This window comes from Python bivittatus, unplaced genomic scaffold (assembly GCF_059951505.1).
Source record: "Python bivittatus isolate LINGU-HERP-01145 unplaced genomic scaffold, Pbiv_v1 ctg000080_np1212, whole genome shotgun sequence".
NCBI classification, from domain to species: domain Eukaryota; kingdom Metazoa; phylum Chordata; class Lepidosauria; order Squamata; family Pythonidae; genus Python; species Python bivittatus.
This window is the reverse complement of record NW_028277035.1, coordinates 7217848-7239854: the sequence shown is the minus strand read 5'-3', so window position 1 is coordinate 7239854 and position 22007 is coordinate 7217848. Positions and strand designations below refer to the sequence as shown.

General features: G+C 37.7%; 1 protein-coding gene across 6 annotated transcripts in view; it reads left to right on the top strand.

Annotated features, from left to right (window-relative positions):
* Positions 1-22007, top strand: part of QTGAL (queuosine-tRNA galactosyltransferase) — a 185979-nt gene that overhangs the window by 134830 nt on the left and 29142 nt on the right. For all 6 annotated transcript variants that reach the window (XR_015794690.1, XR_015794688.1, XR_015794689.1 and 3 more), the window contains one exon: positions 14248-14383. Coding sequence is in view for 3 of the 6 variants with exons in the window: in XM_088133457.1 (XP_087989583.1) it covers positions 14248-14383 (136 nt within the window). In the remaining 3 variants the exon portion in view is untranslated. The remainder of the gene's footprint in view (positions 1-14247; positions 14384-22007) is intronic.

The window sequence follows — 22007 nt, the reverse complement described above, 5'->3', positions numbered from 1 at the left end:
AGGATGGTGAAACCTAAAATCAAATGATTATATACTCCTTGACCACGGTGTTGACTGATGGCTATTTAATGCTTTCCTATTAGCCCCATATGAGTTTCAACTATCTCAGCAAATTTTTCCTTCATAAGCATTTCAGGATAAATATTTCCATTGAGTAACTCATTTCAGGATAAAATTATTTTTTGGACTGGTCAGAGGCCTATTTATTTTATCTGCAAGATTTATATCCTACCTTTTCTCAGGAGTTTGTATCAACATACATAACATTTTTCTCCTCACAACAAGCCTGTGAGGGAAATGCTAATACTAATCTACTAGATTAGGGAGCTCATCTAGAGGTCTAATTATGCAAAGGGTATGTCGAGATCATGACTCTCAGATGCCTCATGGAGTCGAGGATCATACATCTAGCTGTCAGACACCTAAAAAAAACAGAAAAGGGTATCTCCACATAATCAGAAGGATTGACTGGTTCTCAAAGGTATACATCAGCAAACATGGGGGTAAGAATTCAGGAAAGCTGAACAGAAAGGCCATTGAACTGCTATCTTGAGCCAATAAACATCTGGTAGAGATTAGAGATTATGGCATTAGTTCTTCCTTGTGATTGACTGATTATTTTCAATATCTCACTGATAACATAGAATTTGAGGGTGTTGCCTGGTTTTTCTCTGTCTGCTCTGAAGAGAAATATCTTGTCAAGAATTCATTGAAGTTCACCATTTTCACTGTCTTCTAGAAGAGTCAGGATTCGTGATACTTGAAGGGTGGAAATTAGAATCATTACCAGGTTTTCCTTAAGAGAATAGTTGCATTGAAAAATGCTGGTCAAAAAAAGCTGGAGACAGTCAGTGGCTGTTTACACTTATAAAGTCTGCTTCTATTTTAGAGTTAGTGGTTTGGCTGAAAGCAAGGAGGGCATCTCCCTTCTGACCATTTCCTAGCTCCAAAATGTTTAAAGCAGTTCTCTCCCAATAGAATGAATGAAATAACTGAGTTGGAAATAAACTTTGTATAGTGATATTAATGTTAAATTTCTCCTTCATCAAGAATAATATGGAGCTTTACTGTACTGCACTTAGTTTACCCAGTTCTATCTACAGCCAAGCAGTTTTCCCAAGGAATTCTTACGAATGCCTGAAGGCAGCCTTGTATAGAAATTTCCAGATTTCATAATAGGTGTGGAGCTGAATTGCTCTGCCTTTATGTCTCTGAAGGCAGATTCGCACAGCTAATGTTCAGCTCATTTCTTTTCTTGATAGTATTCATATGAAATCACTTACCACCAACATTGACTCTTGTGCAAGTATTCCAAATAAAATTAAAACTGCTTTGTGGCTAATTAAGGTAAGATCTGGAATTGGAAAGAGGAACTTAATATTTGAAATCAAGTATTCAGAATACATGAATTAAGATTGAAATGTAGGTATATAATTTTAGTTCTCTGAAGCCATACTTAAATAATCTGCCTTTTAGAACATATCGCTTCAGAAACTAATCTTTATGACGATGACTAAATAATATAAGTTGTTCAAAGAAAGGTGTGCCATCTAGTATTTTCAGCAAAGATAGCAATCACCCTAAATTATCAGTGTTCTAATCATAGTTTGTCAGGGCCGACATGCCTCACAGGCAGAAATGAAGCAGTATTTATCTAATTTTGCAATTCCCATTACAGGAGAAAAGGAAGAAGTTAATGTGTGATTGGCTAGTGGGGGAGTTAAGTTTTATACATTTGGTGACGTTTAAATGTAGGAATTAATTATTGTTTTTTTCCCTCTGGGAATTCCCATGATTAATTTGTCCTACAGAATAGATTACTGGAAGGCAAAAGGGATATGTGAAGAAGGAAAAAGCCTCACTCTCATAGTTGCCTGTGCTAGAGGCATAGGAATAACCCGTTGAATGGCATGGTCTTTGTCATGACAGAATCTAACTGATGTAGTATAAGTATGATTAATAGAAACAATTCAATCATAAATTTAGCTGCCTAAATATTTTAGTATTGTCACCTAACAATATTGAAACTATATTTTAGCCTACCCAATAACTTATTTGGACTTTGAGGCTGACCAGGCACAGTAGTGTAAAACAGATTGGCATTTTGTTGTTTTCAGAGAAATGTAGTTCTAGGGCCTTTTCCGAACCTTATTTTGCTTCCCTACAACTGTGGTTATTTTAATAACAAATTGTTATGTCCTGAGGAATGAAACCCTTGAACTTTAAAGAAAAAAAACTGTATAATTGTGTTTTCCACATTGTAGATCAGTGCTGGTGTTTATTGGATTGCAGATTTTAAATGTTCAGAACTTATCCTATGTCTCCTAAATGTTATGGAGGACATGATGAAATTACACCGAAGAAGAATTTGATTCCAGAATAAAGTTATTAAAAATATCTATATTTTTCTAGGCTTTTAATTGCAGGGCTGGTAGCTTAAGACCCAAGGTGTTGCCAAGGTAAAGGTTGGATTATCATTTTTATTTCTTCAGTATTGATCAGTAACCACAAGAAAAGTTATTTGATTTGATTCTCTTTTTTGCATGCCATTCCCCAGGTTTTTGTTTTGTTTGGTTTTGTTAGCCAAAAGACTTGATGGGACATGCAGCCTTATTTTTCCAGTTCCACTCATAAGATAAGAAAGGCGGGGTGTGGGGGAGTGACAGTCATATTTTTAATGTAGTTTCACTACAAAAAAAGTCGCTATGATGAGCCGAAAAATGCAGGTAATCCCCGGGTTAAGAATGCCCGGGTTACAGATGACCCATAGTTAAGAATGGAGCCTATTGTAGCAAAATTCAAGTTAAATACACAGTGGTTTGATTTCTTTACACAATACCACTTATACAGTATTATACAATAATACTGTTCTGGCTTACATACAAATTCGATTTAAGGAGAGACCTTAGGAACAGAACTTATTCTTAAACTGGGAACTACCTGTGTGTCAAAAGAATGTGTTCCAATCTGATTGGTTAGGTTCTGATCATCAAAATTATTAAAAGAACACAAGAATTTCAGGGGATGGCAAAGAATATCCTATTCTTTTAGGACAATTTAAAGTTGCTTTTTAAAAGGATTATGGGCTATGGAGCCCCAGTTTGGTACTCTCTGATCCTTATGACACATTGATATTGCTTCTGGCTATGAAATTTGTGTGAAAATTGAAATTAACCAGTGAGAATCTTCTTTGGAGGTGGTTTATGTAACTCCTAAGAACTGCTTTTAGTTTCATTTGTTTTGAACAGTTTCCTAATTGCGGCTTGCAAGTTGCTGCAGTTACTTTCCCTTGCACCTGGGTTGGCTCTGGGAGTCTGGGAAAATGGCATTCCCTTATCCCCCAAGCCAGGAATCCCAGCTACTGGCCTTGGGAACCACGCAATGTACAAGACAACCTAGGTGAACCGGAAACCCTAAGGGGAAAACCCTAAACCACCTCTGACACTCCTTAAGCTACATATTTTACCAGTATTAGTAACATTAAGCTGTGCTCATTACAGGTTTTCACAGAACTCACATCTGTAATTATCATGTAATTAGCTTGAAGGCTCAGTCACACATTTGTCTGTATGAACCCAAGACCCACCTATACGGTTTGTCCTTACGACACAACCTGAAGCTACGAAAATATTCCCAAGATAAAGCTCCATGGTACAGACTTTCTGGCTTAACCCTTGCAGAAAAGAGCATGTGGGGGCTGGAGTGCAAATTTAGATGCATGTTTCTTCCTCACCTCAGTTCATTTAGACTTCCTTAAGGGCCAAACTACACTCTGTGGGAACAGTGAGTTTACACTTTAGTCAGAACGCAAACCATACTTTCATGACAATAGGCAATCACAGGCTGCTCCCATCCAGATTAGGACTGTGGCACAGAGAGAAGAGGGTTAAGCCTTTTCATTCGGTCTGTGCTGCCTTCCCCCAGCTGCTTTTTGCTTGCAGTAGTGATGCTTGCTGCTGATAGTACCTTGAAAGGTACTCACTTGCTCAGGTATTCACTTGAACAGATGATGGTGAAAACTAAATACAGTTGGAGCCATGCATACCCCATTTTCTACTGCACAGGCGTTTCTCTTTATTTTGTCATGTATGCATTGTAAAATTCTGGTAATGTTTCTAAGTACCATTGGTTGAATGGGTTTAGAAGTGTCCCCACAATTTGAAATCTTGCCTTATTAAGGTATCTACATCTATTTATTATATTTGTATCTTACACTTAAAATACTGTTTGAGGCAGGTAATGATAATATTTTGGTAAATTGTAAAAATGTAATTAAAAGTAAAGTATAGCAGAAGTAACAGGAGGTAGTGGTGTGTCCCCTGCTCAAGAAGCCTTTGCTGGACCTGACAGTCCTAATGAATTTTTGTCCAGTCTCCAACCTTCCCTTTTTAGAGATGTTGGTTGAGAAGGTGGTCAGGTTAAGGTTTCAGAGGGCCCTAGACCTCCTCCAGTCAGGTTCCAGACCAGGACATAATACTGAGATGTCATTGGTCACATCTCAGTATTGATGTTGCTGATGACCTCTGGCGGAACCCAGACAGGGCTAGTGCAACTATCATGGTACTCAACAACTTTCTATACCATCAATCATGGTATCTTTTTGGACTACCTACAGGGATTAGGAGTAGGAGGCATGGGATTATGGTGGCTCTCTTCTCTTCTTTGTGGCTTGGTCCAGTGTTGGCAAGGGATGGGGGAGAGTTCAAGCCAGACACCCCTGCTACATGTAGTGCCTCAGGGCTCAACACTCTTACCCCTCATGTTTAACACCTATATCAGGCTGCTACATGAGGACATTTTCAGTTTGGGTTCAGGCGCAGCGGCTTAATGACACTGGAAGTTGCTAGCCAGAAATGGTCGACACTTCAGTGGTTTGAGCCCAAGCTCCGCGCAGCGGGGTAAGCTCCCATCTTGCACCCTTAGCTCCTGCCCACCTAGCAGCTTGAAAGCATAAGCAAGTAGATTAATAGGTACTCTCACCCCGGTGGGAGGAAAACTGCTGGCGACGCCTTGCATGGGAAAACAGGAATTGGTTGCTGGTTGCTGGATGCAGTGCAACAGAAGAGACTCAATTTCCTGCGACTGCCAGCTGGGCTCCATCCTAGGAAGGAGGCAATGGCAAACCACTTCCAAAAAAACCTTTCCAGGAAAACTGCAGGGACTCGTCCAGGCAGTCTCCGTAGAGTCGGTCACAACTGAAAGTGGATTAAAAAAAAAAATCATCAGTTTGCCGATGATACCCAGCTGTACATCTCAACCCTGGGCCAACCAGGTGAAGTTGTCAAAGTCTTGTCCCAGTGCCAGGAGGCTGTGCAAGGATGGGAAAGAACAGGCTGACATTCAACCCTGATAAGGCTTAGTGGCTATGGGTATTTGAAGCACCCAAGTCTGGAGATGTTCCTCCTTTAGTCCTGAATAGTTTATTTTCCCTTCAGGACTGGCACACAGTTTTGGGTCTTGAACTTACAGCTGTGAGGAGTAGGTAGCAGCTGTGGCCAGGAGGGCCTCTTTACAAATTAATCTAGTGCCCCAATTGTACTCCTGGGCTGGGGGCTTTTAGAACAGTCACTCATGCTTTGGCCATTTTGCATTTAGACTATTGCAGTGTGCTCTGTATGGGGCTGCCTTTAAAGACCATTGGAAGCTGCAGCTGGTCTAGAGTACAAAGGCATGGGCAGTTACGGGTATGCCACTGTATGCTTTGTGAGCTGCACCGGTTACCAGGAAGTAGGCTTCCAGGTTATAACCTATAAAGTCCTTCATGGCATAGGGCCTGGTTATTTGAGAGATCATCTAACTTTCATAGTTTTTGTCTATCCTATGTGATCAGGCAGAGTTGGCATGCTTCACATCATTGATGAGACTGATGACGTTGGTCTTCCCTATTGCAGCACCTACCGTCTGGAATGATGTCCCCCACCCAGAGATTTATATGGCCCCCATCTTGACCCTATTCAAACAGGTCCTTCAAACTTGATTATTCCCCCAGGCCTTGGACTAGAGCAGATGATAGACCTCTTGTGGGATGTTTGATCTATTAGTGTTGATGTTTAATGTTGATTGTTTTCCCCTTGATATAATGGTGCTTTCAGTTTTGGGAATATGTTGGAATTTCTTTTGTGAGCAGTTTCAGTTCTTTATATTGATTTTTACATACCAGGAGAATTAAGTTTTCATAACTAGAAATTTAGAGTGAATCTGGTTTCAAATTGATTCAGATGTATAGTATGGGTAGGTTTCCACTTGCTCATATTTTCTGTAATTGTTAATATTTTGGGAACCATGTTATAAAGGTAGCATAGAAGGTAGAATATTATGTACAGATAAACCTAAATGTATCTTGCCATCAGTTTTGAGAAAGGATATTAGAATTAAGGAGGCTTATAGTGCCACATCAAATATTCTTTTAAAACAAGGCTATTTTATAAAGGTGGATAAGTTTTGTTTGATAGATCTCTTGTACAGTCTAAAAATGTTGTGCAGGATGATAAAAAGATGATTATTAAGCATTTGGAGATGGATTTCTTATACTTTGCCATAAGAAAAGCAACTTGTAGTTCTCAAGGTTGATTCATTACATTTTGTGCAAAGGTCACTACATCTGTTCTTCTGCTTAGGAAAACCAACTTTAATTTTTCACGGTGAGAAGGAACACTTTTGCCGAGTGCAGAACAATTTTGTAATGCCCTCTTCGATCTTAAATTGGGGACAGAATGCCCCAATGTCTCTATACATATTTATTTCTTTATATGTTTTGAAGGAAATTATTTGCCTCCCTATAGGACCCTAGAAGAATGTTCTAGAATTTCTAGTAATATATAATTTTGAAATGTTGTGCAGCATTTATAACATCCTGTATTAACATTTATTTGGGAATACTATAGCTTATAAAAATGGATTAACATACATGTCAAAAGATACCAGCAGCATTTATGCTGCAAATTAAATTTTGCTCTTCTGTGGTTTTACTTTTTGCCTCAAATCCAAATTCCATTGTTAGCTGGAAGAGTAGTAATGTTACATGCCCTGGTCTTCGGGCTGAAATTTCATGCATACTGGCTGTTCCATTTGGCTGCATATATTTATGAAAAAATGTCCAAGTTATGATGCCCACTGTGATGATGAAGCATTAAACTGCCATAAAGAGATTGGCTATCCTTGGATGCAAAGAAATGAATGTTCCCTCAATTCCTGAGATTCATTTAATAATTCCTACTGGATATCACCAAGTTCCACATTTTATTTTGCTTTTATAATTATCTTGTCATAGTTAGATGTTGTGAAATCGTAGCTCATAAAAAAAATTACAGCTTTTTTCAGTGTCTTCATTTCAAGAACATTATGCTTTTACCAAAGCTTTCAAAACCCTCAGAGAGAAAATGTTATTGTTGGACAATAGAGAATTGTTACCTGCAATTTGAATTAAAAAAAATATTCCTTAAATATTAAATAGCTTTGGGCATGACTAAACTAAATTCAGTTTATACACTCACAATTCACTATGCTTCTTCATATCTTTCTACCCTTGCTTCCATCTTATTCGTATACTACTTCATATGCTGCTCTTTATCTTTTAAATGTCATGACTTCTTCTTTTTAAAGATCCTTTTGACCATGACTTTCTCGGTCTTATCCTTTCTCTCAAGCCGTTCACTCTTCCTTCATATTTGTTTTGTGGTTCAGTTCTCATTAATTCTCTCTATATAACCAAAATTCTTCTTTTGTATTGCTCACTCACCTTTGCGTTCAAACCACTTTCATCATCACTCTTCATTCTTGACTCTGATCTCTCATCTTGTTTTATCACACACACTTCCTTAGTAACCCATTCAGCTTACCTCTATGTTTCTCCTCCCGTACCCAATTCTGTCCTCAGTGTTTGTCAGTACACTGCATTTACTGTCTTAGATGATGGGATCCAGGCAACAGTAAACTGGCTTACAAGGTTGTTTCTAGGTTTGAGACCTTAACTTGCATAAGATAGTATGAGCATGCTTGGAGTAAGACTGGGCTTTAGTTGTATTTGTGGTATATTGGCCAAAATAGTACCATGTCATTACTGTTAGGGAGTGCAATGTGTGACATGGATTCGCTTAAGGTTGATAGCCTAATATGCTCTTTCTTTGCCTTACTGCAAAACATAATAATAAGTGTAGTTTATTATGCTATGTTATAATAGCATTTCTGTGATGTGTGTGTGCTTAACTAAAATTGAAATGACAAAAGTTGGATGTAGAGTTATGGTCCAGACACTAATGAGAATAATTTGGCACATATAAATATTTCATTTCCATAGATCTAGTTTATGACCAGTTGCTTCTTTGAGTAAATTATCCACTGATTTTTAAATTTTTATTAGATATGTGGTGGGTGTTCATTGTGCATCTTTCAACTCTTCACACCCTATTCCTTGTTGTATATAGGAGATAAAACAAATGCAGCCAGATATTAGTTAGAAAGAAAAAAAAAATCTGGATCCCTACCAAATATTATCCAGGGCATCCACTGAGAGATAAGACTAATGCAGCTTTATTTGACTTCATTCCATCTAGATTTGTCACACATTTCACTACCAGATACTTCTTTATTGTGTGGTTCTGCCTTCACCCAAAGGCAGATCACAGTAGCAGTAACTGAACAGGCTTTAAATCATGGTTTGGCCAAGGCAGTTTTCTATCTTGGCGCCTTCTAACATACACCACACAGAATTGTTATTTATTGTTGCTTCATATTCCCTCACTTTGGGGCATGTGTTTGATCTGGATTTATGCTATACTAATTAGTCACATGGCAACCTGCTGGTCATGAAGTGGGCAGATCTGTGTGGACACTGATCAGATACTATGTTTTGCCAGTGCTTGACTAGTTCCTACTTTGGGCATGAATTTTCAAGAACACAAACCCAGCCTTAAAAGTAGCTTCACACTGAATGCAATCTTGAACGATTGTGCTTTGTAAATTCATTCACCTGAGATTGTATTTCAGTGGATTATATATTAATATTTGTAATAATTTGTAAACTCATATACTTCATAAATAAGTATTATGCCATTTTATTCAGGTTTTTTTTCCTTTTAACTGTGACTGATAACTTAGATATTCTATCCTATCAGATTTAGATCTCAAGGAGAGGAGATCTTAACTGTCAAATATAAGAGTAGAAATCCTGTTTTAGTAAATCATCTTTTTTTCTTTTGAGCTCTGTAGAAGTAATTTTTAATGGGGTTGGCTAGCTAATAGTATAATACTTAGTCTTTTGTCTCTGGAGAGGAGAGTGCTACAAATCTTATTCTAGGTGAAAAGTTGAAGAATTTGATTACTTGGTCTTGTCCCAGTTCCCATTTTCCCACATCAAGCAATTTGGCAAAAGCCACAATCTTTTGTTACGGGAGAACCAAATTTTAAACAGTGAGGAAATTTCTGTTCAGAATCAAAGAATCTTGACAAGAGTATGTAAGCTAGCTTAGACATGTTATTCCTTTATCTTGCTAGCTTTGTTGATCTTGTAGTGATAGAAATATTGTCCTCTCCACTCCTTACAGATGCTTCCAGCAGAGTCCATATTTCATAACCCTAGACAAGATTCAGCTTTATAATGTAGGGACATAAGAATTCCGTTACATCCTTCCAGAATTTGATTCCAATTGGGAGCAGCCAGATACTTTTGGAAAGATTTCAAGCTAGAGCATCAGAAAAATGGTCTTTTGCTGTTTATCCCAACTTTCTGGCATTTAGAGATGTTCTTTCATGAAACATGGTATATTTCTACATAGCTACTCTTCTTTCTCCTTTCCATATGTATTCTTCTTTCCTATGTATTCTGTTTTTTATCTTACTTTAAAAATTACTCTGAATTCCTTGAATTTCTAAAATGACTTACAGTCGAAGAAATAATATTGTATGTGTTTTTTCAACACATCATGCTTAATACTGTAATTGGATTCAATCAGAAGAGAGTTATTTGCTCTAGATCATCTGCACACATAGTATAGTTCTACATCAAGTTATACAGAAGACTGTCTTCAAAATAAAGCTGAGTAGAAGTATTTGATGTTACTTAATGGTGCAGGGAGTGTGAATCTTCAAAAGATATTATGGTTTTTAGTTGTGAATCAATTTTCATACACTTATAAGGTGTAGAAAGTCATTAACAAATTGTTAGTTTTTTTTTTTTAACTAATAAAGAACATTTTGGTGCTGATGGAGCCCCAATAAGCTACAGCAGTTTGCTGCTATCCCTTTTTTCTGACTGTGAATAGCCAGCTTGTTGCTTCTGCTTATTTGAAGTTTTATTTAGAAAGTATCACTGCAGCCTTCTGCTGCTTTGTATCTATAATGTAAACTCTGTGAAATTTCTTCTAGTCTCTCTGAATGTTTTGCAACACCAAACCCCCTCTTTCTTAGTTTTTTTTTTTAATTTGAATGTTACTGTATTTATTTAATATAATTGAATACAAGTTCCTATACAAGCACATCTTGAAAAGTTTTGCAATAAATATAAATTAAGTACAATAATAAGAACAATATTTTAAAATATTCATTAAAAAGGGAAAGTGAAAAACCAAAACAAAGCTCATCCAACATTTATACAAGGAAGGACGTGTTGGAAAGAAGATATAATCATAGCCACCCCCCACCCCCCCACACATTTCAGCGGAGAGGACATTCTGGAGCATAGGTGAGACTCTGGGGGCTTGGTGACAACATGACACATCACCAAAGAAGATTCTGGAGAGTGGTGGTGGTAGGCTAGAGAGAGGGGAAGAGGAGTGGACAGGAGAGTATCAGCAACAGTATGGATAGACTACAGAAGAACAGTGGTGGAGGCAAGAATGGAGATAAAAGTCAGGGAAAAGAGGTGGCTGGATAGAGAATGGGCAAAAGAACTTGGGATGGTATATCAGCAACACTCATACTTGTCACTCATCTGACAAGTAGCAGCCACTGCCACAAAACCAACCCTGCCAAGCTGACAAAGCCAACCCAGCAGCATAGGTGGCAGTACCAGGGACAGCCACATAAGCCCATCAGTGAAAGGGATAGAACCAGTCCAGCAGCGCCAGCCCAGCATCAGAAACTCCCCAACAATGGATAGACACAAAGTGGCAATAAACACTCGGCAAAGGCCAGAAAAGCCCAGCCATACTAGCCTAGTGGTACCAATAGGCAACAGAAGCAGTCAGAGAAAAGTTGGCAGAAAGAGGCTGGGACTGGGACAGGAAGGGAATAGATTCAGTTCCTTCCCACTCCTAAAGTCAGGGATGGGTCAGTAAGGAACTGAGAAAAGATTCTGCAGAAAAAAGGGAAGGGGAAGGAACTTAAAATACAGTTCATGGTTCACGAAGCATGGGTATGGTTGATAAATATACAGTAGCTAATAGGTATATAGTTATAGGACTAGGTTGTAAGATTAAATATATAGCATTTTAGATAGAGGTTTAAAAGAAGATAGATATAGGTTTAAAGATGACAGTAAATAAACATTACTTTGTACTTAATAATGAAAAAACACCCATTCTCAGGGTCAAAAAACACAAAGAACCCTCCCCAAACTATAATTCTACCCCATTGTCCAGGCTATTCCCCTCATAGTCTGAGGCAAAAAATTTAATTGTATGTATTCTGCCCTATGTGTTAGCTTGATGACAATTTGGGGGAGATCTTTGGTTTTCATAGAGATCATGAAATCCTAGGCTGTTTCTGTTCAGGCAGCTTCAATTCTACAGTCTTAGAGTTCTCCCACAACAAATTAGAGATCATCTCAGCTAGTTTGGTCAGGGAGACTGGGGTGATAGTGTGGATAGTGCACCAGCCATATCTGCAAGTCTCCTTCACTGCCAGTTAAGGCTTTTGTAGCCTGGATCCAATCAATTTGGAAAAGCAGCACAATGAGACTTACTGCTAGGCAAATCTTCATAGGATTGTAGCATAGAACAGAAGAGCTCTGCCCAATGACACCATCTCCCATTTCAATCAGTAGGCATAAAGTTGTGGCCCAAAGAAATAATGAATTACACTAAAAACCCAATTCAGAAAACTGTTGATTAGAGTATATCAACTCTTAAAGCTAAAGATTATAAAGTAGTTTCTACTAATCTGTCACTCTCCAGAGAACACCCCCATGTTTCCAGTTTAGCACAATCAGCAGCCATGTTGCCTGGGAATTTATCTGGAGGGTGCAAGGATGGGAAAAGTTGGATGTCTGCTGCAAACAACTTAGCTTTTGAGGTTCCAGAAATTAAACCTTATTGAACAAAAATGTATTAATGTATCTTGCCCTTCATTATTCATTAGGAATGAAGCTAAGGCTATTAAAATAGGTTTACGTAACCCATATACCTGGAGCCAACATGACGTTTTGGTATGTAACCTTTAACTTGATTGGAAGTTAATTTATTATATCTACCAATTAGTAGTCATTTTTAAGTTTGGTTTGGAATCTAAGTTGGGACTTAATGAAGGAATCTTTGGTGTAAACTATTGTTCTTTGATTAGGTCGTTTTTCTTTGTCACCCTAGGCAATATCATTTTGAAATATTACTTTTATTATGGGAATGATTACTTAAGAAAATAAACAACACATTATAGAAGATGGTGTGAAATGAGCCCAAACAAAATGAGCAAAAGTTATTGAAAGCCAAACAGAACTTATTTTTTTTAGATGAAAGGAACTGAATGCAGAAAAAGAACTCTCCCCCTGAATTTGTTGAGGGCAGTTAAAATTGATAATCCTAACCTATTCTCTGCCTTTGCAGATGTTTCCTTGTTACAGTTCCAAAGCCATATGGATTCAACATTTCAGATAGGTCTAAGCATTTGCTTATGTTATCTTATGTTTATATATGACATAATGGAATTTTATTTTGAAAGTTCAGATATAAAAACACACTTGAACAAAAAGACATCTGCTTGCTTGCTGAATTTACTATTAAACTTGGAATTTAGCAATAGTGTCAAATTTACAACATCATTAATGAACTTTCTACTACATGTTCTTCTCTGGCCTTTACATTGTCAGTATTTTATTTATGGTCAAGAGGCCGCTGTGCATCTTGCGAGTGTGTGCAGCAAGAAAGAGAAACTAATTTCAATTGTGCAAAAGTGTGTGCGGAGCATATTAATTATAAATAGTGTCACTATGCTACTGAGATTTCAGATTGTCAGATGTGAAAAAGTATGCTGCTTTGTTTATTGAATGTTGCAAACAGTTTTTCAAATACCAAGAAGTGCTGTCCGTGAACATTAAGGGAAGCGTGAAGTTGTATAACTCAGCTACTCAAGTGACAATAATAGTGGTGATGCCCAGCAGCAAGACTTTGTGCAGAGTGTTCTTTACATATCTAACAGAGTTGTGCCTATTTATATTTTAATTGATAACCCTATAAAGTAGTGTAAATGTAAAACACTTCATTGATTATTCTTCCGATCATCAAACAATAAAATACCAACAAAGAAAGAAAATGCAATTAAAACCGTAATCAATATCAATATAGGTAAAATCATTTAATCACCCCTACAGTCAACTCCAGTCTATGCTAGGTGATCTTTCCTTTTCTGCATTATTTTATATATAAAAGAGGAGGGCCTTCTAATGCCCAACAAGCTGGTTCCCTGCAACAAGTGAAACAACTTAACCTTTGTCTTCCCAAAACGTGTAAATTATGGGGTGGGGCAGGTTTATTTATTTTTTTCATTTGATGTATTTGCCATTTTTCTGCTCAAATTGAATACTGAAGACATTTTGCAGTTTCAGACAGCACACATGCACAGAAAAATACAAAAGATAAAAGCAAGTAAATGCAATACAAATAATATGAATATTTTACCTTTAAAGACCTGACTAAAGAAATACGTTCTTAGAGGTTTTCTAGACAGAATATGGTGGCCAGTATTATATATGACTCCCAAGGTCATATATAATATTGCCTCTTTAAAACCACAACCTTTGCCACAGTAGAAGACATTTACTGCAAAATAGGATTTTAAACAGCATGGGCTGAAAATTTCCCGAGAAACATTTTGGAAGTGTTTACCATCCAATGATACTACATTTAATATCAAAGCAGAGGAATATTTCCTCTATGGCAGATTTCAATTCTTCTGACAACATTATATATTAGAAATGTATAAGGCCGTCCAACTATACAATGATTCTAGCCTGATTTCTGTTTGAGTCTTTTTTTGGAATGCACTGTGTCTAAATGATATTGAATCTTGTTCTTTTGCTTGTGTTGTACAACTTCTCAGGAGAACCATCTGGACTCACCGTGTCTTGTTTCTAGAGGAGAGAATTCTCAGTCACTGGACATCCTTTACCATTTGGAATGCTGGCAAACAGGGCAGAAAACTCTTTAGAAGTTTATCTCCAGCTAATCAAAACAAGGTAAGTTGGCACAAATAATTTACAAGTGGGCATCACTTCAGTAAATATTCATTCTTGCTAGCATGTATTTTCTAGACCATTCTCTCAATGTATTCAGTACAAAGCATGGATTATTATTTTTATTCATTTTTATTTCAAAATGTTCCATTTTGCCCATTTACCCCAAAATGAATTTCAGAGTGGTGAACACAAAATTTATGCTGACAGTAAATTAGTTTACTGAATATGTTGGCTGGTTATTACTAAGCAAGTATAGTGTTAGGTATAATATTAAAATGATGTCAAAATGTTATATAATAATAAAATAGATGTTTTTAAAAAAACTATTCAACCAACAACAGTTGCTAAGCTTTTACAATCCATTTAAAATGTTGATTAAATTGATAACAATTCTTGACCTTCTGAAAAGCATCCACTAGCTTTTTCCTGTAACTAGTGTTGAAATGTTAATGTAATAAAGGAATAGATAATTAATGAATATTGATGTATTGCACTTTTCTGGCTAGAAGCAAATGCATAGAGAAAACAAGAGAGAAGAGGCATTTCAGCCTGTTTATTCAGCAATTCTGAGCTCACCCCTTGAGAAAATGAAATGTTAAGTTCCTTCTTGAGATTTTTGTCTTTCTTGGCTTTAACTTCTCTTCTTGATAATTTCTGTGGTTTGTTCTGACATCCAGGTTGCTTTCTTCTGTTTCTTTATCTCTGACAGTCTCTTTTCACATTCATCCTTAACAACTTCTTTAAGTTCATTCAGCATCATTTTTATTTATTTATTTATATTTCAAACTTGTCACTGCCCATCTCACCACAGAGTAATTCTGGGCGTAAAAACAGAATAAACATTAATTAAAATAGATAAATATTAATTAATTAATTAAAGTATGCTAAAAACAAACTTCCTTTATGATACTTCCAAGAGGCTGATGTTAATTAGGTGTTAATAAACTCAGGGAGTGTCGTCAAGGCGCCAACCATCCCCAGGGTCAGTTGTATCTTTCCCTGCCCCACGCAAGTTGGCAGAGCCAAGTCTTCAATTCCCTCTGAAAAATTGGGAGGGTAGGGGCCCGCAACACCTCTGGGGGAGAGTATTCCATAGGGCAGGGGCAACGGCAAAGAAGGCTGTCCTCCTAGGACCCACCAGTCGACATTCTCTTACCGACAGGATCCGCAACATGCCTTCTCTACCAGACTGGGTGGGACGAGTCAAAGTAATAGGGGTGAGATGGTCTCTCAGGTAACCTGGAGCCATGCCATGTAGGGCTTTAAAGGTGATAATCAACACCTTGAATTGGACCTGGAAACAAACTGGAACCCAATGCAGCTCCTGCAGCAAAGGTGTTACATGTGCCATTCTTGGGGTACCCAAGATTGCCTGCGCGGCCGCATTTTGAACCAGCTGTAGCTTCTGGATACTCTTCAAGGATAGCCCTGTGTAGATCACATTGCAGTAGTCTAAACAAGAGATGACCAGGGCGTGAGTGACAGACCGAAGGGACTCCTGATCCAGGAAGGGGCGTAACTCGCACACAACATGAAACATGGTATCTTTATAAGCTTCCTTTATGAAAATTATACTAAAAAAATCAAAATCAGTGTATATTTATTTAAACTTATATGAATAAGAAATTAGTCTGTTATCTTCTCTTGATCAGATTTTTCTTTTACTTGTGAATCTCTATGTTTTCTTACCAATTTCCAGTGCCTTGTTATTTACCTATTCCTAATGTCGCAAAAGGAGAACAACGTATCTAACTCTGGACAGAATCTATCTTAGTTTAATATGTATTACACCAATATTTCTTAAATTTTTTAAGACCTCAAAATAGCAAATGATATTTTTATGAGGAATACCTGTGATGTATTTTGAAATAAAATAGATCATTGGTATTCCTCATAAAAATACTGTATACATTTTTAAAAATAAAACAGAGCATAAAAAACATCTGCATATAATAGCATATTTCCTCAATGTCTGGAGTTAGGTTTGTTAAAGAGTATCTTAGAGTTGGCATAAAGATTATCGTACAGTTAGGGAAACATTCAGTCTGTTTCCATTATTGGTCTAGGTGTTGTTGAAATTCCACTTTTGCAAAAGATATGTTGTCGGGAAAGGTAGTAGTCCTTCAATGTTTGGGTTTTTTTCCATTTTCCTTCAATGTTTTTTTCATTTAAAAGCTCACCTTCTATGTGATGTTTCATCCAAAAGTCTTCTAGTGATTTATATTTTTTTCAGTTGTTTCAAGATCATATCTGAGGTGGAATCTCCCAAGAGCTATTTATTCAAGGATAGATAACTTGTTTGTCTGGTGAAATTGAACCCATCCAAACTCACACACACCTGGCCCTAAGATCCAAATTCTGTTGGATCTTAGGGCTAGGTTATTTGGGGAACACTAATATTGTCCAGAAGATAGTTTAAGAAGAACACCTGTAGAGCATGTGAAAACTCTAAATGCTGTAACGTTATACATAATTCATCATTTGTTTCACTGATTACTTCATCTTCCATGAGAAAAATACTGATGTCTTGTGAATTGAGAAACAGGGCTGTTACTAGATTTTTTTATTCTGTACTTTATTGTGTTAGCTATATGCTATAGATGTTTAATTATAAGTAATAGCCCTCGGAAGCCTATAGTAAAAATAATTAAACCAAAATACTGGTGTGTCCCGAGGAAGTGTATGGAACAGGTGGTTTGTTAAGAAATAAACAGACACAGAGACATATTTCTCTTCTACCTTAATATATATCCAAGGTGGTTCAAAATCATTACTATTCAGATTATGAGATACCATGCTTTTGCACAGGAAAGGCCTTTATCTTAGTACAGGAAGAGAAAGATTGTGGTTTGATTAGCATTTTGTCTTACATTCTTCAAGGGTGGCATACGAACTCAGATTGGGTGAATCTTGTTGAGTATGTTGAGACCACCTTCTTTGACTGTAAATAGAACAGCGAACAGATTATTGTCCGTAGGAGAAGCTGAACTGCTGGACACATGCAGATGATTATTTCTTTTACAGCTGACAGACTTTTCCACTCCAAAATGTTGAGTCATCTTAATCACTGGAGTGCAGTTTGCAAAATTGTTTGTTGCTATGGAAATTTCATCATTTTCTTCCATTGTTGTGCAATGTGCTTTGTAAAATCCCCTGAATGCTTTCATTTATCATGGTTTCCACATGATGAAATCATTTCAGAGTGGTGGGCAATAGAGTAGGGTTTCAGACTTTAGTCAAGGAAAGAGACTCAGAAATGAAAAACAGCAGTCAGCCCCTGAAACTTCTTTTGCAGTTCATTGTTTGTGAAGCTTTTCACTGATAGTGGAAAGCGCCCACTAGTGTGAGTGAGGTACAGTTTTCTTAACCTGGTTTGCAGCAGATGTGGTGATTCCTGATCAGTTGTTGCGTGTTTTATAGCAGTGCAGACCAGAAACCCAAAATTGCCATACACTAAGAGAAGTAGTGTTATAAGAACAGAATAATTCTATGGAGTTTCACCATCAGCCAAGTCAGCTTTTCCTTTACTGAATTGCAGAGTGGCAAAACCCTTCCTATTGCTGGTGTGGCTCTGATTAGCTGAGATGCTCAGATTCTTCTAAGCTGACCTTTGCATAACATTTGCTTTGGCAACACTGTGGGCCAGAATATCAAGGTTGCAATTAAAGTTATTTCATTTTTGCTTTGCTATGCAATTGAAAAAACAGCTGGAAATATTAACCCATTCAGTGCTGAGTGTTATTTTGTAACAATCTCAGAAAATATGTTTATGACTCCGCCGCTCCCCTCAGTTGTGGCTGATTTCAAGAGAGTGCATTTTCTCAAGATTCACTAGATTGTTATTAAAAGAATGCTTTTGTTGTAGCTTTTTAGCTAGAATATCAGCAGGATACTGAATTGTCAGAAAAATCCAGCACATACTAGAAATTATCTGTTGCCAATCCAAGCAAGCCTCTCGTTCAACCATATATGCTGCAGCTTTATGCCTAAAATTTCCTCTTGGAATAGCTGCACTAAACCACTTTCTTTTTCTTTTTTCTTTTTTGTCCAAGAGATGAAGAGACTACTAAACTTACCTTTTTTTTCACCCAAACCTTCTATTCCTTAGAGCGTCTAGGTATCATGTTTTATCATTCTTACTCTTATTGCCATTTGTTGGAATTTAGACTATAAATTAGATGGGGTGGGGATTTTCTGCTTTCTTTCTTTGTTTTGTAGAGTTTCATGGTGTTCTTCCTTAGCATATGTTACTGGACAAGGGAATTGCCTATTTTTCATTGGCTAGGGAAGGATAAGCAACTAGATGCCTTTGAAATGATTTTGATTTCACCTCCCCTTAGCCTTAACTAGTATAGCCAGTAGCAATGGCTTATGACATTTGGAGGACAAAACATCTGGAGCATACTAAAACATGTATCACTGGAAGCATGGAGAAGTAGAACTTCTAGCAACAGTGCTCTTGGCAGCCAAAACTTATTTCTCACACAGTTGGTTTATTGGGAATGATTTTCATAAACTAATAAATCTTACCTATCAACTGGCTATCATCTGGCATCACCAGCAATTGTGTATTTAGTAATTTTGTTAGTGGGAAAAAAATCAAATGCACAGATATAAGATGAGAGATACCTGGCCTGGCAATATCAGGCATGGAAAGGATCTTGGAGTTCTACTTGGTTACAGGCTGAATATGAATCAACAGTGGCTTTAAAAAAAGGAAAAATTAATTGTAGGTGTCACCAGTAGCTTCCAAATAACAAGAAATAAAACCTTTACCCTGTTCTGTTTTGAACCTTGTCTTTTGGTCAGAGCATGCTTTAAGAAGAATTTAGGCAAATTGAAAGAGATGAGCAGTGAGGATGATCGCAGGGCTAAAAACGAAGTCCTGTAATGAATAGTTGAAGGAACTGGGTGTGTTTACCCTCTAGAAGAGAAGACTGAAGAAGGATATATTAAGGTTCTCCAAATACCTGAAGGCATATAACCTAGAATTTACAACCTGTTCTCTTATCCCAAAATGCAGGAATATTGTCACATGCTTGGGAAGAAGGTTTCCAGGGGAGTGCTAGGAAAAACTTCCTAACAGCAAGATTTTTTCTATCTATCTATCTATCTATCTATCTATCTATCTATCTATCTATCTATCTGTCTGTCTGTCTGTCTGTCTGTCTGTCTGTCTGTCTGTCTGTCTGTCTGTCTCAAATCTGTCACTGGCCATCTCATTAAAAAACGACTCTGGGCGATTTACAGAAGAGAGAAAATCTATTAAAATACAATATAAAACAATCTTAAATAATTAATAAATTCCAAGGGATGATAAAATTGGGAAACAGCTCGGGGATTGTCATCAGGGTGCCAACCACCCCCAGAATTGATTACAACTCTTGTCACCCTGTGCAAGCTGATAGAGCCAGGTCTTAAGTCCTTTCTGGAAAACCAGGGGGATAGAGGCCCGCCTCACCTCTGGGCGAGCATATTCCAAAGGGCAGGGGCAATGGCAGAGAAGGCTCTCCTCCTGGGCCCTGCCAGCCGACATTCTCTCGCTGATGGGCTCCATAACATGTCCTCTATGCCTGACCAGATGGGACGGGTTGATGTAATGGGGGTGAGACGGTCCCTCAGGTAACCTGGACCCATGCCATGTAGGGATTTAAAGGTGATAACCAACACCTTGAATTGGACCCAGAAGCAAACTGGTACCAAATGCAGCTCCTGCAGCACAGGTGTTATATGTACCATTCTTGGGGCAGCCAAGATTGTCCGCGTGGCTGCATTTTGAACCAGCTGTAGCTTCTGGATACTCTTCAAGGGTAGCCCCGTGTACAGTGCATTACAGTAGTCTAACCGAGAGATGACCAGGGTGTGAGTGACTGACCGGAGAGCCTCCCGATCCAGGAAGGGGCATAACTGGTGCACCACACGAAGGTGGGCAAAGGCTGTCCTGGCCATGACTGCCACCTTCTCGAGCAGTTGTGAGTCCAGGAAGACCCCCAGATTACACACTGGGTCTGTCTGGGGCAGTGCAACCCCATCCAGAACCAAAGATGGTAAATTCCTGGATACAGAGGAAGATGATTCAGCAGTGGCATCAGTTATCTGGGGAGATGAAGGATTCTCCTCTTCACTGGATGTCTTTAGGGAAAGCTGTCCAGGAATGCTTTAATCGAGATTGATGTATTTAGCAAGGGGTTGATGGCCTGAGTGATTCCTCCCTGTGATTCTGTGATATGAAAATCCAAGGAATTTGGTTTAAGTGGACTCTGTTTTTGTAAAGTAAATGAGTATTATGCATATGTATTTGCTGAACAAATATTTTTGTATTTGCATTTGTATTTTCATAATCTCTTCCAATCTCCTCCTTCCTCCCTCCCTCCCTCCCTCCTTTTTACAGCTTTTTCTGCCTTCAGTTGGCCCCGTGCTGGCTCTCAGATAGGGATTTTGCATACGTTTCTCCCATAGTTCTGAGTGAGTAGCAGCAGTGCTTTGCCAGACCCTGCCCCCACTCACCTGAGAAAAAGACCTTCTCTTTTTTCAAATTTATCCAAGTTTGCACAAACTTTCCCAGCATATTCCAGAATATCTCCCACATTGCATGTGAACTTGTATGTACAGTAAGGAGCCAACTGAAAAGGTTTGTCTGCTAAGATCCATCATATATGTGACAGGGTTATGTGCTATTGTTTTCATTACTGGGAAAACAGCCGTTTCTGACTCATTGAGTTAGATGCTTTGTTTTCTTCTCAAATGTATTAGAGTTTGGACAAGATTTAGGAATCTAATGATTTTGTTAGAAAGTTGATAACATTTCAAGGACCGCCCTGTTGTAACAACAGCCATTCTGTTATGGTTGCCATTCTGAATAGTTTTAAGAAACCCAGTTCCTAACTGTATCTTTTTCAGATTCAAGGGATTGACAGAGCCTGGTTGTAGTATTTCTGCAAGACTGAAGCTGAACAGACCTTTTTTGTTTAAAAAAAGCATCCAATTCATTTTGAGCTTGCAGCTGTAGAAAGAAACCAATCTTTTATGGGATGCTTAAAGGTCTGCTTTATGCTTGTCTATCCAGCTTCGGCATCATGAATGTTAGAGTTACTTTTATGACTTCATTCTGCCATTCAAGTCGCAAAAGCAATTTTAATGAGAAAAGGAAAAAAACAAAACAAAAACAAATCCTACTCTTTAGTTGAACAAATGCTGCTGCCACAATCACATGTGAAAATGTGCAAGTTCATAAAGTTTTTTATTCTGGAAATCCTGCACAACTAAATAGTTAAAGCTTTGAGTTTAAATAAATAATAAATATAAGCTATTCTGGTTCAAATGCCATAATGCACAGCAGGAAGACTGCTGCTCTATCACCATTCGCCTATACGTTACATGTTGAAATACACACATTTATACAAACACCCTCATGTATGTGCCCATATTTTATTCTACTTCAGATGAAAAGGGGAAGGAGTGATATAAAGATGTGGAAATTCAGGAAATTGCCCTTGCAAAATAAAGCATCATCATATTCCTTAATATATTGCTGACATAATGAAAGAACATGTAGTCTTCTGCCCTCAATCGTACACATTATATTTCCAGATTTCAAATGCCTTAGCCTTAAAAATGTTATTGA